Source organism: Alexandromys fortis, unplaced genomic scaffold (assembly GCF_014885135.2).
Source record: "Alexandromys fortis isolate MF-2015 unplaced genomic scaffold, M_Fortis_MF-2015_v1.1 scaffold_9, whole genome shotgun sequence".
Taxonomy (NCBI): domain Eukaryota; kingdom Metazoa; phylum Chordata; class Mammalia; order Rodentia; family Cricetidae; genus Alexandromys; species Alexandromys fortis.
In genome coordinates, this window is record NW_026067892.1 from 8,641,962 (window position 1) to 8,659,987 (window position 18,026).

At 38.1% G+C, this 18,026-nt stretch overlaps 1 protein-coding gene across 1 annotated transcript in view; it reads right to left on the bottom strand.

Annotated features, from left to right (window-relative positions):
• The window catches only part of Pcdh15 (protocadherin related 15), an 864,688-nt gene that overhangs the window by 55,592 nt on the left and 791,070 nt on the right, over positions 1–18,026 (bottom strand). The window contains exon 28 of the mRNA XM_050142799.1: positions 13,385–13,512. Coding sequence (XP_049998756.1) covers positions 13,385–13,512 — 128 coding nt within the window. The remainder of the gene's footprint in view (positions 1–13,384; positions 13,513–18,026) is intronic.

Here is an 18,026-nt window from a genome sequence, read left to right on the forward strand (position 1 = left end):
GTATGCATATGTATGCTTATAAATGTACCATGGTGTGTTTGTGTGGGTTAGAATAACACTTGCTCGAGTTGGTTCTCCCCTTCTACCATGTGGGTTCAAGGGATTGAACTTTGGGGTAAGCATAAGTTAGAATTATCAAATTCTGAGGTTTTATTTTGGCAAATATTCATTGTGCATAGCTATTCCTGCATCTACTTTGCAAACAATTCTTTAAAGTGCAAATATGTCATGGACTTTGACAATATTTACCCCCATGCCCTCCTATTTCTACACCTGTCTCTTTTACTACATAGTGTGTATGTGTTGTGTGCGTGTGTGTGTGTGTGTGTGTGTGGCATGGTTTTACTTATTATTCTGAATCCCTAAATGAGAGTAAATACTCAACAACTGTCTTTGCCACTTTGCTTGGTATATCTATTGTTCCTCTAGTTACATCTATTGTTGAGCAAATGACATAATTTCAGTCTTCCCCTGGTTGGCTAAAATTGAGGGGTGTGCTAATATTCTTGACAGCGGAGTGAATGATTCCCTCTCTTGCATACACACCAGCATGGGTTGTCAATTGGTTTTTTTGTGAGGGCCATTCTGACAGGACAAAATGTAGTTTTAATTTGCATTTCACTGGTAGGTAAGAGCGTTGAATTATCCCCCCCATGCTTAGTGTACATTTGTATTTAATTCTTTGTAAATTTCTTGTTCATTTCATTAGTCCATTCTAGAAACTGTTTTTTCATTCTTTTTAATATTCATCTTTCTAGTCTTTATATATTTCAGAAATATTCCCCTATAACAGATTCAGGCTTCCTAACATTAAGGTGCTTAATACACTTGAATGATTTTTGTATAAAGCAAATGTATGGATCTAATCTCATTTTTCTACATATGGGTATTCAATTTCTCTAGCACCATTTGAAGAGGTTGCCTTTTCTACAACACACACATGTGTCATATTTAAAAAACGATCAGGTGATTGGGCGGTGGGGGCGCATGCCTTTAATCCCAGCACTCTGGAGGCAGAGAAAGGTGGATCTCTGTGAGTTCAAGGGCAGCCTGGTCTACAAAGTGAGTTCCAGGATGGGCTCCAAAGTTACACAGAGAAACCCTGTCTCAAAAAACCAAACCGAAGCAAACAAACCAAACCAACCAACCAACCAACCAACCAGAGAAACAAAACCTGATCAGGAGGCTGTTGCTGTGTGTGTTTCCTTCTGTGAACACCATTTCATTCTATTGATCTGTACGTCCATTTCTGCCCCGTTATTACTCTTTGTTACTTTGACTCCACCGTGTGACATGAAATCAGGTGTTGTCATAAGCCCAGCACTGATCTTTTAGTTCAGGATAGCTTTGCTGTCTTTGGTCTTTGTATACATATGCATTTCAGGGGATGTTTTTCCTATTTCTTTGAAGAATTCCATTATAATATTGATGGGAATTACTTTGCTGCTATAGATTATGCTTGGTAATACAGCAATTTCCACAAACATCATTTGCGCTGGTTGAGCCTGGCAGATGTTTCCACTTTCTGATGCCTCCTTCAATTTATTGATTTAAAAAAAATTGTTTCATCAGAAGTCTTCCCTTCCTTGGCTAGGTTTATTCCTACATTTTCCAGTGTTGAAGCTATTATGAATAGGATAGGTTTTCTGTCCGTTTTCTCAGCATATTCATTGTTGGTGTATAGAAAATAAGTTTCTTACTATGATATTATAAATATGGTATACTGATTATGTTTTCCTGCTACATTGTTGAAGGTGTTTTTTGGTTCTAAGTGTTGAGTGGCAGAATCTTTAGGGTCTTTATGTACCAGATCAAATTGTCCACAAATAGAAATAATTTTACTTCTCATTTTTCTAGCTAAGATTTCAAGGGCTTTATGTAGGAAGTAGATAGTCTTATTTCATTCCTAATTTTAATGGCAATGTATTAAAATTTTTCCCTATTTAGTATTATGTTGGCTATAGATTTTCTTTTTTTCGTAATAAAAAGTAAGTTTTATTAAATTATTAAGTTTCAAGGTTACATATATGTTTTTAAATATGTTATTAAAAAAAAACCCTCTGTCCCGCCTTCCCTTTAAAATAGGTATTGCCAAAGCAACATCATGTTTAATAAACACTGCCATGCATGGAAAATTGTAAAGACCAGATGACTTCCGAAAGATGTGATACGCTGGAGTCATGACCTGTCCTCACAGAGTTTCTTTAGATAACTGTATAAGCAGAATTAACTATGTTGAGGTATGTTCCCTTTATTCTTGATTTATTCCAGGTTTTTTATCCACAAACATCATTTGCGCTGGTTGAGCCTGGCAGATGTTTCCACTTTCTGATGCCTCCTTCAATTTATTGATTTAAAAAAAATTGTTTCATCAGAAGTCTTCCCTTCCTTGGCTAGGTTTATTCTTACATTTTCCAGTTTTGAAGCTGGACTTTTTATTAAAAGCTTTTTTTCTTCATTGAGATGATCATGTGATTTATGCCCTTGAGTTTACTAAAATTTTGTAATACATTAATTGATTTTCTGTATTGAAGCACCATTTAATCACTAAAAGGAAGTTCACTTGGTCATGTGGAAGACTCTTTATGATGCATTGTTGAATTCAGTTTGTAAGTATTGAAAGTTTTTGTAACAATGTACATTTTGGGAATTAGCCTATCATTTTCTTTTATTGCTAAATTCTTGTATGATTTTGATAGGGGAGCATGGCCAGCCATGTGAAATAAATTCAGTGTATCCCTTCCATTTTATTTTGTGCATTAATTGGGAAAAATTTATTTTGGAGGTCTGGAAGAACTCAGCTATGAAGCCTGGGGATCAAACTTGATGCTTGTTATGAGCATGTTTATGTTATGTTAATGGTCTTTGCTTAATCTGTTAGGTTTATATGTCTGGAAAATTAACTTTTTCCTAGAGTCTTAAATTTATTAGACTACAGGTTTTCATAGTATGCATTAATAATGCCCTGAATCTCCCAGCTGTCTGTTTTAATGTCTCGCTTCATCTGTATTTGTATATATTGGGTCTTTTCTTGCTTTTGATTAGTTTGGATAAGGGCTTGCCAATCTTGCTTATCTTTTCAGAGAAGCAACTCTTCACTCTGGATTCCTTTTCTGTCATTCATTCCTTTGTGGTGTTATCGTTACTGTCGCTGCTTATCGATTTAGGTTTGCTTGATCTAGATTTTCTAGAACCTTGAGCCTTATTATTATTTATTTTAAATTTCTCTGTTTTTTAAATATAGGCATGTATAGTACAAGCTTTCCTCTTAGAACCACTTTTAAACAATGTACCTCAGTGTCAAAGGGAAACGAGAGTTCAGAGTGAAACCATGGGAAAAAAACTAAGAGATGAAGAGGCCAGCAGGTGTGACAAGTCTCATTCCTGAGGATATGGACCTCAGAGTATTTGGACAAAAGGACAGACACATCATGACATTTAAGGGGGAAAAAATCCCACAGGTTATTACAATTGTAAATTTTGATTCTCAAGTTTGACTGTTTTGATTTGCCCCACAGAGAGGATTTGCTGACCTGTTTTCTATCTAACTGCCTTTGATGAGCTCGCTGTGGTTCAAACATTCTCCAGCCAAATCCACAGGGATTGGTCCTGATGATGGTTGGGGTGACTCAATGCTGAGGGACAAAGGGAAGGACCAATGGATGATATTTGAGGAATATCTGAGGAAATATATGATAATCTTAGGATGTAGAGTAAACGGGACCTAGCTAGATACTTCATTAATAGGTTTCTTTCAATATTGCAGAATTACAGGCCTATCCTGTACATGGCATTTTTGAGCCCCGCAATAGGTAGTAAAGAACCACACATAAAGAAGAGCTTTCTCTTGACAGCAAGGCAGAAATGGTATTTGTTCATTAGTCAAACCTACAAGATCATGAGACAGGCTGAAGATTACTAAGAGGTTCCGTCTTTCACAGTGAGAAAATTCTTGCAATGGATTGACAGATTTTATTAAAATTACTATCTTGTGGTTGGCCTGTGTGGTGTGTGGTTTAGTTGATAACATACTTGCCATCAGAACTTGAGGACTCAGTTGGACCCCAAGCCCCCATGTAAAAGCCAGGTATGTGGTGGAGGAGGTTTTGCTGTCTTCATGTTGCTTTCATTGGTTAATAAAGACACTGCTTTGGGCCTCTTGATAGGGCAGAACTTAGGTAGGTGGGGAGACAGAACTGAATTCTGGGAGAAAGAAAGGCAGAGTTGAGAGAGACGCCATGGATCCACCACCGGAGATAGACATGCTTTGCCAGTAAGCCATTGGCACATGGCGATGCACAGATGGATAGAAATGGGTTAAATTAAGACGTAAGTCTTAGCCAGTAAGAAACTAGAGCTAATAGGCCAAGCAGTGATTTAATTTAATACAGTTTCTGTGTGGTTATTTTGGGGCTAATTTAGCCGGGCAGCCAGGATGAACAAGCAGCCCCCTCCTTAGAACAATCTCCCTACAACAGGTATGGGCACACACGTTTATAATTCCAGTTCCAGGGAAACAAAGACAAAAGGATCCCTTGGACCCATTGGTCAGACAGTTTAGCCTAATTGGTGAGTTCAGTTTCAGTGAGAAATTGTCTTAAAAAAATAAAGTAGAGAGAAACTGAACAAGATAACCAGTGTTGATCTCTGGTTACCGTATACTCATACACATGCAGCCTCCAACACACACACATGCATGCACATATGCATGCATTGTCCCCCATCTAATACTGTTTATTATTTTCTTGTCTATGCACACTGTCAAACTCTAGTATGGATTAGAGTAAACAAGCAGATTCTTTGATATGCCTCCTTTTTAAGACAAAGCAGGACTTAAGTGTGGAAGGAAATGAGCTGCAGATGACCTTGTCTGTACTGTAGATGAGCTGTGAGGCTGTAACTCAAGGTTCTAATTGCATTTACTGCTAAGCAGACACTCATCAGCGTAGGTGAGATGTGGGTTTTCTGCAAAACTTCTGCTTTTCTCATTAGATGTCCCTAATTTCCTTGATAGTTCTTCATGTAACATACAATTAATATGCACAGGAGGGGGCAGAGAAGATCACACCGTGATTCATTAGTGAGAGAAAAGATTTTTTTTACAAGTTTTATAGATAATTTATTTTATGTTCATGAAAGATAATTTTTCTGATGTTCAGGACTTTCTTATATATCTTCACTCTGAAAACAAAACAAAACAACAACAAAAAAAGTTTTTTTTTAAAAACTTTGTGTCTATTAGGGATGATATAAGAAGACCCTTAAAAATTCATAAATTGATGCTCTTTTCTGCTTTAGAAATGTTAAAGTTTTTATCTTTTCCGAGACCCACCCTATTTTCATTCACCCACAAGTCTCTTTGCATCACCTCTGCCACTTCATCCCACGTTCTCCTCCAGAGTTCAGCCTAGTGGGTACCCCCTACCACTCCTTCCTCACTTTCCCACAACCCTCCAGATCTACTTGGTGCTCCACAGCCAGTATCCTGGCACTTTGCAGTCCCTGTCCTCTAGCCTTCTGGGGGGGTCTTACTCCCTGTGTCTTAGCCTAGTCTGATCTGTGTCACAGCTAAGGACCTGCCCTGCCCGCAGTTACCCACGAGTCCCTTCTTGACCATCTCTACCACCCTACAAGGTACCCAGACTTCCCACATCCCCCGATGTACAGCATAGGACCCATATCCTTGCCTTGACTCAGTCAGACTGACGACTGACTCTGCTTGGGATTTAGCAGAACTTTAGGCTTCCACCAACACCTTCCCTTCTTGTAACCACTGACAAGTCTCTCTGTATTGCCTCCACCACCCCACTGCATACTCAGACTTCTATCCATGTTTGCCTTCAGGGTCTGGCCCAGTGAGTACCCCTGACCTCCTTCCTCATCCATTCCCTTTCCCCAGTTCATCAGCTTTGCCTGGCACTCACACCCAGTGGAGCAGTCTGGCCTTCATTATAAAGGAGATCCAGTTTGGGGCCAGGATCCTTCCAACCCATCTGTCAAATCACAGGACTTTCCTTGTCTCTTACATCACATCCAGCGATTGTATTCAGTCTTATCCACTGCCACACTCAAGGCTTGGAACGGGCAACACATCCTGCACACCAGCCTAGTCGCGTCTGTCCGTCTGATTTAATTCCACCCCACATATTCTCAACCTATAGACCCACACCACCACCACATCTTTTCTCCTTCCTCAACATGTGTTATAAATCATACACTCAGAACCAACAAAGGGAGTTCACATGCCCAGGTCTCATCCTAGGAATATCAACGGTATGAAAGATAAAGTCAGTATCTTTTCTCTAAAGCTGAGAGTCCTGCAGACATGCTTGCAAATGCAATTATCTAGATGAACTCTAGGAGACAGGTTTAAAAGAACAATTATAAAATGTCCCAATGAACTCAAGGAGTTCAAAGAAGACACATAGAAGCAGATTAACATCAATCCATCAAGAGTAGGTGATTTTGATACCCACTTTATCCAATAGACAGATCATCTGAACAAAAAAAAATAAAGAGAAACATCCAAATTAATTGACATCATACATCAAATGGAATTAACAGATGTCTATAGAATTTTCTGCCAAAACACCAAAGAATACACATTCTCTTCAGTAGCACATGAAATCTTTTCTTCGACTTTCTGGGACACAAAACAATTCTGTACAAGTTCAAAGAGTTTAAAGTAATTCCCTGTATTCCATCTGATCACAGTGCAGCAAACTTAAAATTGGCAGACAAAAAGAAACCTCTGAAAAATAAGTAAATCCATGCAGATTAAATAACTCATTACTTAATGATGAGTGAATCAAAGAAGATATTAAAATCAAAATAAAAACTTTCTAGAAGAAAATGAAAATGAAAATACAACATAACAAAACCCCTGGTACATACTGAAGGCATTCCAACAAGAGAAATGTATAGCTCTTAGTGCCTATACTTAGAAAAACTTTAGAGAGCACAGAGAAATGCTGCAATAATAATGAAACCCAAAAATCAGTTAAAAAAAAAGAACAAATCAAATCCAGAACCAATCGGTGGCAACAAATAATAAAATATCAGAGCAGAAATCAACAAGGTAGAAACAAAAAACAATATAAAGAATCAACAAATCTAAGAGCTGTTTCTTTGAGAAGATAAACAAAATTCACAGACCCATTGCCAAACTAATAAAAAGAAAAAAATGACCCAAATTAATAGGATCAGAAATGAACAGGGAAATATTACAATTGATACTGAAGAAATTCACAGTCTTATAAGGTGATATTTCAAAAACCTATACTTTCTAAAGCTGGAAAACCTAGATTTCTAGGTCTAGTCAAGCCATCAAAATTAAACCATAAAGTCAATGACTTGAACAGACCCATAACAAATGAGGAGATTGAAGTAGTAATAAAAAGCCTTCCAGCTAAAAAGTCTAGGACCAGGTGGATTAACAGCAGAACTCTACGACATTCAGAGAAGATATACAGCCAGTTCTGCCTCAACTCTTTAAAAAAATTAAAGATAAGAAAGAGGAGAAGGAAGAAAGAGAAGCAGCATTTATAAACTCCTCAAATCCAGTATTACTCCAATACCCAAAGCAGGTAAAAATAGCAACAGCTACAATAACAGAAAACTATAGGCTGATATCTCTGGTGAATATAGATTAAAAATAATCAATAAAATACTGTTTTTGTCCAGTGATGATGGTGTGCCAGAGGCCTTGACTCAGACCAATCACTCATTGCAATGAACATTTTGTGGATGGGGCTGGTTGGACAAAAGAGTACACTGTGTGACCACCAAAGCAGCTCCTGGTACCACTAGGATGAATGAAGAAGTGTTGGAAAGACAGAGGAAGGTGGTTTTTTTTGTTTATTTTCTTTTAATTAATTTTGGAAGATGTTCTTTTAGGGGGCACACTTCAAGGGGTGAAGGGCAGACATGGAGGAACTCAGAGGTGAGTGGGATTAGGTTGCATGATGTGAAATTCTCAAAGAATCAAAAGGAATTATGGTAAGAAATCAAAACAAACAAACAACAATATGATACAGGCACAAAAACAGACATGTAGACCAATGGAACAAAACTAAAGACACAATTGTTAGTACATGTAACCTCAGCCATTTAATTTTGACAAAGATGCCAAATACATACACTGGAGAAAATAAAGTATCTTCAACAAAATTTGATATGTATACACTAAGGGAATACTAATCAGCTATAAAGAAAAACAAAATCATGAACTTTGTAGGCAATTGGATGGGACTAGAAAAAAATGATATTGAGTGAGGTAAGTCAAGCCCAAAGATGCACATCCAATGTTCTCTCTTATTAGAGGATCCTAGCTCCAAATCTTGTGATATAAATATATATCATGGAATAACTGTAGAAGCCAGTAAAACAGAACCATTGCCGGTATAAGGGTGTTGGGTAGCAACAGAGAAGGAAATCGTAGAGTCTACATGATGTGACTGGGGAAATGGGAAAGAGGGGATGCTTTAGGGAGGGGAAGGGAGGTAAAAACAGAAGAAGGTGTGGGTGGAGGGTAAAGGGGAAATGCAGGGCACATTAATCAACAATAGTTATCACAAGAATGAGATTTGCAAGGACACTGGAGTAGGCTTTGGATGAAGAGGACAGAATAGTGTTGAACTTTTAGGAAGGGTGCTGATGATCCAGCTCGGTAGCTGAAGGCACTGACCCCACTAGCCTGGCAGGTTTGAGTTTGGAACTCATGTAAAGGTGGAAGGAAAGATCTGACTGCACAACATTGTCCTCTGACCTCCACCACCAGCCATCCATTGTGTCACTCACACAAGATTAATACTAAGGCATTTTAGATGTATAAAGGGGCATTTAAATTGTATCAATGTGAATGAATTAGAACAAATCATAAGAAACCATTATATGCCCATCCAATGGTTAAATATCAAGAATAGACTGAAAATTTTTTCGGGAGACAACTGAAGGTACTGCTAAAAGGTTGGACGTTAATTTGTGCAAAGATTTGGAGAATGTTGTGACATCAACTATTAAGTATGAGCATACATGCCAACCCTTATAGACCTCTACTTCTGTCTGCTAACAGAAATTAATACATACATTCCTTAAAAAAATAACTGACACGAAGCTGGAAAGATGGCTCAGAGGTTAAGAGCAACTGTTATTCTTCTAGATGTCCTGGGTTTGATTCCCAGCACCTACATGGTGACTCACAAGCATCTGTAACTCTAGTTTAGGGGTGCCTGATCTTCCAACCATTTTTTTCTCAACCTTTTTTAACCCCTTTAAACATCCTCTTTAGACTTAAGGCCCCAGTAATCTAAAAGTCAAAATTCAGCACTGCTTATAATTATGTGGAACATTTTAACAGGAGTCAACTACCATTTACTCCAAGATCTACTATAAACACATCAAAGAAAATGTTTAGTGTAATATTTGAAATAATGTGTACCCAGAAGTAAGACAGTTTAGATGTGTAGAAACATCAGATCAGCAGTCCTCACAGCCTGCTGACATACCTTCCATGAGTTACACCATTGTCAACTCCTGTAAGTCTACTCTGTTTCAGTGGACATCACACATCATCAGTATTTATCCAGGGTAGTCTACATGTCAGATTTTACTTCCCTTTAGGACTGAATAATATTGCATCATATGTACAGACTCAAGATGTTCAATCCGTTCACGCATAGACGGGCATATAGGCTTTGCTTCCAGTTTTTTATCTTTTTTCGACTGACATTGTTGCGTGCATGTTTATGCAGACCTGTGTGAGTTCTTGCTTTAAGTTACTCTGGTACAACTCTAACCTTTGTGGTGGTAATGGGGCAGGAACTCTATCCCAACGTGAGTGAGATTCCTAAGTGATGCTAATGACTTGCATTAAAGACTGACGAGGAAAAAGTATTGGGACTTCCCTCCCACTCTGCCGTTGGAATGACTGATTACATGTTGCTGGCGGACATCAACGTGGCTGAACCCTTCGTGACAAACATGTCAGCCTTAAACCTCAGCGAGTGCTGCTCAGGTCCCATCAGTCTTTATCTCCTGCGACCTTCTAACACAACCCAACAATTGTTTGAACATGACGTGAACATTTCATTTCCCAAGTCAGAAGGAAGACTCCATTGCCATGTGAAACACTGTCTCGTGATCTCCTCAGGAGGCTGCATAATCACTCAACACATATGCAAAATGAGCAGGACTCCCATGTCCAAGGGCGTCATTTACAGCAGGACGAGGGTGCTTGGCTCAGGCTGGCCAGGTTTAAGAGCAGGCTTAGCCTCTTCCGAGGCAGAAAACCCCAAGAGGGTAGACACTGGAATAAAATTAGACAATCTAAGCAGGTAAAAGCCAAACACACCCTCCTAACAATCCCATGGAGGCAAATAATTTAAAGTCACCTTTCCCCCTATTTCAGATGATTATATTCGACTCAGTGTAGTATAAGCATGTGGTAAGATCACATTAGATGGTATTCCCATGCAGAGTCAACTACTGCTTCTCCCTCTGCCTTTCTTTCTTCTTGTCTCATTAACTAGAATGTTATTTATGTTATTTTTTTTTTTTTTGGAGGAGGGTAGAAAGCTAGTCCTGTATATTTAGCGCCGAGTAGGAAAATAGTACACTTACTTCTTCAGCATGAGTGCCCAGCAGGCCTGTTAGCGTATTAGATGCTCCAATGGAGAGCAGATACACAACTTCCTGATTTCCCAACACATACTGGGCAATTTATTCCATCAGTTATCCTACTGTGTTATCTTCATACAGCATATTCGAAGTGTCAGCTCGAGTGCACGCTCCAACTTCTCAGGCAGTTCAGCCTGCCTTCCTGCTTTTTCAAAGCCCCATCTTACCCTGTCGGTTCTATTTTATGCGACATTTTTTTTCCTCTTCCTTATTATTTTCCTGGCAGCATCTTTTGAAAGGTGTAACATTCAGTATTTTGAATTTTATGGCAGGCTAAAAAATAACTTTTATTCCTAGTAGATGAAATCCGGCATTACTCTAATATGTACCAGCAAGTGGCTTAAAAGCCCTTATCCTATTCCCGGGAGATTTCTCATTTTAAAACCATTTTTTCCCCTCAAACCCCCCAGGAGAGTAGTCCCCAATTCAGTGTGATTTTTTAAATAATATTTTCCCACCCCACGTACGAATTGAGAACTGCTTTAACTTGTGAATACTGGGCTAAAAAAGGGGAAAAAGACGATTTTTGGATTCCAGACTGAGAGCGGCAACTATGCGGGCCAACAAAGACTTCTCCGTTGGCTCAGCCGTCCCTTGCCTCCTGTCACCATCCACTGCTTTTGCTCTCACTGGCCGCCCTGCAATAGAGGATCCTATATATGTTCCAGTCTGATCTATCTGCCTTGCTGCACGAGCGTTATCTGCTGTGTAAAAAAAAAATGTTCTTTCAGTAATTGAACTTGTTCCTTCCTTCAGATCCACAGTGCAGTCTGTGTTCTCCTAACTGAATTACTTCATCAGGTCTGTCCATCAGTGTATCGCTAAGCTCTGCTTAGTCTTTCCATCCCTGGGTTTTGTCTCAGGGTCGAACACTGATTTCCATGAAGCAGTTGATCTCTTGTGAGTGTTTCCCACACAAACACAAAGATTGTCGTCTTTCTCTAGATCCCTTAGAACTCACAGGCTCTCGAGTGTTTACCCTCCCTTACATTTGATTGTGGGCTTGACTGAAAGTTCTTTTTGTTACTGAAGGTGTTAGATAGGTGCTGAAAGCAGCCGGAAGCATTAAGACTGATCGCGGAGGTCCTGCTCGTGGGGAAGAAAGACGGCTTCTAATGAACAGAGCTCAGGAATGCCAAAGCCGAGCTTGCCAGGGATCAAAAGGAGTTTATATATTTAGTGTATAGCTGTTAAAGTGGTTGTTAAGGAGATCTCAGAAACATAACCATAACCAGTAATCTACAGGGAACTAAGAATCTAACTCTTACGCTAATAAGAAGAAAACATCAAAATTTTTATTGCATAATAACAAAACAACTGAAAATATCCAAGAGCATTTTCGGTCTCTCTAGATGTATTTGTGGATATCAGAGAAAAACTGAAAGCATCAATCTGAAACTTGAGCATTCTCTACACTATATATGTAGTTTTCCAATTCTTTTCTGAATATGAAGAGACTTAAAAAACTTTTAGTCGAGTACTAAAATTAGCAGTGTTTATGAGTATTATCCTTTGTTAATTTAAACATGACTTGATATTTGAAAAGTTGTTGTAAGAAGGCAGTCATTCTCACTAGAGTAGATGATTTCCACATCTGTCACTAGAGATTTCATTTGGAGGCTCTATGGAGTTATTCTGAAGAGATCCTAGTAGAGGCATGAAAACCCATTGAGAGGGCTGTCAGCATGGCATAGCAGGTAATGAACGGTGCTTGCAGTAGAAACCTGGCAACCTAGATCAAGCTCCCAAACTCAAATAAAGAAGGAAGGAAAGAAGGAACTCCAGAAGTGTGACCTCTGATCTTTTCATATATGATGATGTAAGCTTCAGCCACGGCAACATATACACACTTACACAATACTAAACAAACAAACAAATAATAAATAAATAAAATTAAATATATGCTGGGCAAAACATTGCAACATTTTATGTAGAATATTATAAGGAATTTGACCCAGTTTTCAGTAAAAATATACTAAGTTGCTTAGTGTTGACCCCATAAAAACTGTGTTGAGTTTGGATAATTAAATTTAAGTTTATATCTTGTTTGAATGTGAAATGTTTGCTACAGGTTTATGTGTTTGAAGACGTGGTTCCCAGAGGGAGGTGCTTTTGGGGGAGGTTTTGGAACATTTAAAAGGACAGAGACTTCTTGGAGGAAGTTTGTAACAGGGGAGGGCTTTGAGATGGTACAGCTTGGTTCCACTTCCTTTCCACTCGGTGGTTCTGAACTGGTGATCATTGGGCTGGTGAACCTTCTATTCCTGCTACTAAGACTTCCCACCATGATGGGTTTATCCTCTCTGGAACCGAGATGGAAAGTAACTCTTTCTCATTATATTGCCTTTAGAGTATTTTATACAGCAACAGGAACAACACTATTGTAATTTGTAATTTAAGAATCTTGTATTCAGGTGGTGGTGGTTCTTGCCTTTGATGCCAGCACCTAGGAGGCAGAGACAGGTGGATCTCTGTGAGTTAAAGACCAGCCTGGTTTACAGAGTTAGTGCCAGGACAGTCAAGGGTATACACAGAAACCCTGTCTCAAAAACCAAACCAAACCAGACAACAAACAAAGAATTTTGTGTTTTTAACCTGAGTATAAATGTCATTTACACAAATGATGAGGCTATAGCATATCGGCAAAACTCAGAGCTCTTTGCTCTCAAAGTAGTTTCACATCAGAGTTTTTTTTTTTTTTTCCTACCTTCACTTTGAGCACAGAGGCAAACATCCTTGCATCCTCAGACACACCACCAATGTAGAATTTCTTCTGAAACACTGGGGGGTGATCGTTTTCATCCTGAATCTCGATGTACACTTTAGCTGTGTTGCCTGGAAAAGAAGATATATCTTTATTGGTGATTGTTCATTAGAATAAAAATCACTGAGTAATAATTACTGTCCTCTTAGATAAAGGTGTGTGTGTAATTTGTCTGAAGGTCATTCCTATGTGTTGCCTAATTCTAGGTCAAGAGGAGAAAGATAAGAATATTACTGGCAATGTTAAATTTTTAATATTTTATTTTTGAAGGACTAGGTATTGAATCTTGGGCTTCATGGGTGTTAAGCATTTTTTTTTTCAGTGTTTCCAAACTGCTACCATTTGAAGGTAATAACATAGTAATTTACTTTCCATTTTAACTTGTTTAACTTATTTTCCCTTTCATAGTAAGCAATAAAAGAGCTGTCCAAATAACAGTGTTCAGTGTTACGGGACACAGGCTTACTGAAAATTCATCGGAACTACACTGTGTGTCATGTTATTCTATAGGGTTTCTATATTTGACTAGCTAAGATCTGGAGAATCAAAATTTTCACTTGTGTATTTCTTAATACATTGTATACATACATGAAGACACATATACAAATAATAAGTTTAAGATAAGATCCTCTTTTGGTTCAATGGTCTGGACCAGTCCATGAGGGCTTTGAGGTAAGCAGGCTTATGGACAACTCAAAACAGAAGGTAAAATTTGAAGATGAAGGGAAAGGCGGTGCTATGGGTTGGGTGTGATTGTCTCCTAAGGTTTCTCAAGTTGGAGATTTGGTTCCCTGGATGGCAATACTAGGAAGTGGTGGTACTTTCAAGATTGGGACTTTAGGGGAAGTCACTGTATATGCTGACCCCAGAAGACAATCAGAAAACACAGATATTTACATTAGAATTCACAGCAGTCGCTAATTACAGTTATGAAGTAGCAATAAAAATAATTTTATGGTTGCAGGTCACCACAACATGAGGATTTGTATTAAAGGGTTGCAGCATTAGAAGGTTGAGAACCACTGACTTAAGGTAATATGCACATGGTTCATAAACATCGTTTGTATAAATTTATAAATACACAGGAAATAATACAAAATAACTAAAACACCCACACAGCAAGTTTCAGCAATCTTTAAAATAAGTGTACATAGAAAAATACAAGCTGCTACTTATATTTCCTCTAAAGCAGTTTATTCAATTTTACTGACAGAAGTAAGATTTTCCATTGTGCGCTCTTAGCATGATACGCATGGGGCGGCACCACTTTAGGCTGCATCATGGTTTTAGAGAGATTGTACTTAGCTCACATTGGTTCCCTAACTAACAGTGTTTTCTATCTTGGCAATACTTACTGGCGTAAGATGAAATCTGAGACTTGTTTTGATTTGCATTTCTCTAATGGTTAAGGATGTTGGCCATTTCCTTAAGTGTGTTTCAGCCATTTTAGATTCTTCTGTTGAGAGTTCTCTGTTTAGGTATGTACTTCATTTTTTTTTTTAAAAATGGATTATTTGTTCTCTTGATGACCAATTTCTTGAGATCTTTGTATATTTTGGAGATCAGCCCTCTGTTTGATATGGGGTTGGTGAAGATCTTGTCCCATTCTGTAGGCTGCTGTTTTGTCTGGTTGACCGTGTCCTTTGCTTCACAGAAAGCTTCTCATTTTCAGGAGGTCCCATATTTTTTTAATGCTTAATAAAATATATTTTTGTCAAATTATCTTACAGCTTCTGACTAAAATATAATAATTTACAACTGCAGGTAGCCACTGAATACCATTGGTGTGTGTGTCTGTGTGTGTCTGTGTGTGTGTGTGTGTGCACGTGTGCTAGTCTGTCTGTCTGTCAAGGTAAGTGAGCTGCTCAGCTCCCAGACAGCTGTTGCATGAAAGCATGAGGCAGCAAACAGCAACATTTAGAACACAGCAGTTGCTGTTGGTTCCATTTCCACTCATAAACCCACTTATCCTCTAGGACACTCCAGGAATTATAGCTATAATTCAGGAATGAAAATAAAAATTACATGCGGAATTTCCCAAAGGCTTAAAAATAATTTATTATAATTTATGTGCACATTGGTCTGCCTGCATGTGTGTGTACAGGCATGTGGGTCCCTGTGTATACCAGAGGAGAAGCACTCTTTAACCACCAAGCTGTCTCTCAAGACATTATTTTTCAAACTATGATAGTGTTCCTTTCTTAAAATAGGTCTGATGTTGTAGATGTACCTAACCTTTATACCCTAGTTTAAGGTATAAAACTAATCATTAAATACTGTTTTAAAGATTCATCAACATTAACAATTCAATTCATAGTACTGGAAAAACTAATGAGTTTTAACTTAAGAACAGAATTTAGATGGTGACATTTTAGGATTATTGTATTAACTCACTTTAGATTGAGTTCATCTTTGTCTTGGTAAAACACCGTGACCGAAGTAACTTGGGGAGGAAATGATTTAATTGGAATATGCTTCCATATTGCTGCCCATCACTGTGGAAAGTCATGGTGGGACCTTAAAGCAGGACAAACTTGTAGACAGGAACGGAAGCAGAATTCATCAAGGATCCCTGCTTACTGACTTGCCTCGCGTGGTTTCCTCAGCCTGCTTCTTATATACTTCATGAACACCTTCCTAGGGGTGGCACCATGCTCAGTAGGCTGGGACCTCTCACATCAATCATTAATCAAGAAAATGGCCTAGCCTATATACCTGCTTGCAGGCCAATGTTATGGACATGTGATCAATTACGGGTCTGCTTTTCCAGGCATGTCTATGTTTGTGTCAAGTTGACAAAACCCAGCCAGCATGTTATTACTCCTTGTTAACTTGACAAACAAACATAATAAACGAACACCATTAAACTATAACCTTTCATTTCTGATAGTCCTCAAGATGACATTTTAACTTTCCTAAATTCAAGCCTTTAAAAATTCAATCATTTTAAAAGCCCAGTCTCTTTAAAAACATCCAAAGTCTCTATCTAAAATAGTTAGTACCTCAAAAACTCCAATGGCTCTCTAAAGTTCAAAAATATCTTAATTATGAGATTTTGTAAAATAAAAAAATAAGTTACATAATTTTTTACTCCAAGAGGGAAAACCAAAGCACGGTTGGATCAAATTACAGCAAAACAAAACTCCAGGAGTATAAATAACTTGGTTCCAATGCCCAGGACTCAGGGTCTCCGGGCTGCAGGAGAAAGCTACACTGTGCTGCTGAGTTTCTGTTGGCTGTCCTTTTGTTTTAGTAGGTTTTTTTTTTTTAAATTTTTTAAAAAGTTTACTATCCCAAGAATCCTTGGAGAGTTATAAATTAATAGAAGGCATGCATTTTATTGTCCTAATTCCGTTCACTTAAATTCTGAAAAGCTGGGACATTTTCTGTTTTTGCAACCAAGTCGAATATGTGTCTTCTATAAACTTAACAGAGACAATTGTCTTTACTAGTTGATGAATCCCCTGGCACCTGGCTGTGAAGACTTCAGGAAGTTTGATAATCAGAGCTCTTTGTTCATTTTCTGTTACCAAATCACTGACGTGGTTTGCCAAGACAAAGATACGAAGGAGCGAAAATGCTTCACTTTGGAAACATTTAGAGGTGTGCATTTATTCATCCAGTCCTGACACTTTTTAGGCTGTTCACAGTCACCCGTGCTCACCACTCCAGTGTCACAGAACTTCTGGGGGATTTTGAATAACTGCCATTTCATTTGAAAGAGATTATTAAATATACAAGATTCCAAAGTAATCGCCACACAGACCAAAAACAACCAATCATAGCTCAGATTTAAATGTCTAAGGGTACACTTACTTTAAAAATGCTATCATTTTGTATATTTTACAAAAGACATAAAATTACTTTATGACTTGTGATTTAATATTATTTGCCGATTAACTTTGAAATTTATGCTTACAACCTTGTGCCAAACTATTTATGATAGTCAGCTAAAGTACAGTTGTGAAACAAGCGTTTTTCTAGTTGTGTGATTTATAGTTAGAATAAAATTAACTTTATGTTTTTGCTGCAAAATAAGCAAGTCCACTTCTTCCTTTTCCTGTTAATTTCAGATACATGATAGGCATTGTTCCTTTAAATGTTTAGAACTCTAAACAATTTTATTCTCTATAAACAAACTTTTCAGCTAGTTTTATTGCATTTAATTATTAGAATACTTTGAATTCCTTCACAATACACAATAAAGTTCTTACAGTTGGCAATCTATCGTGATTACCTATTAGTGCTGTAATATCTTAATTTATTGGTACTTTCTCCAGGGCCACTACCCCATTTCTTTTCCTGAAGACATTTATTTCCTGAGGAAAATAGTTATCATAACTATTTGCATCAGACTGAATGAGAATGTCCCATAGGCTAACATCTTTGAATACCTGGTCCTCAGTTGGTGGCACTATTTGGGGATGTTTAGAAGCCAATGCTTTGCTAGAGGAAGTATGTCACTGAGGGCGAGGCTTTGAGATTTCAAAGCCATGTGCCTTTCCTAATTTACTCTACTTTCTGCTTGCAGTTCAAAATGTAAGTCATCACCTTCTGCTCCGATTGCTCTGTCTGTCCGCTGCCA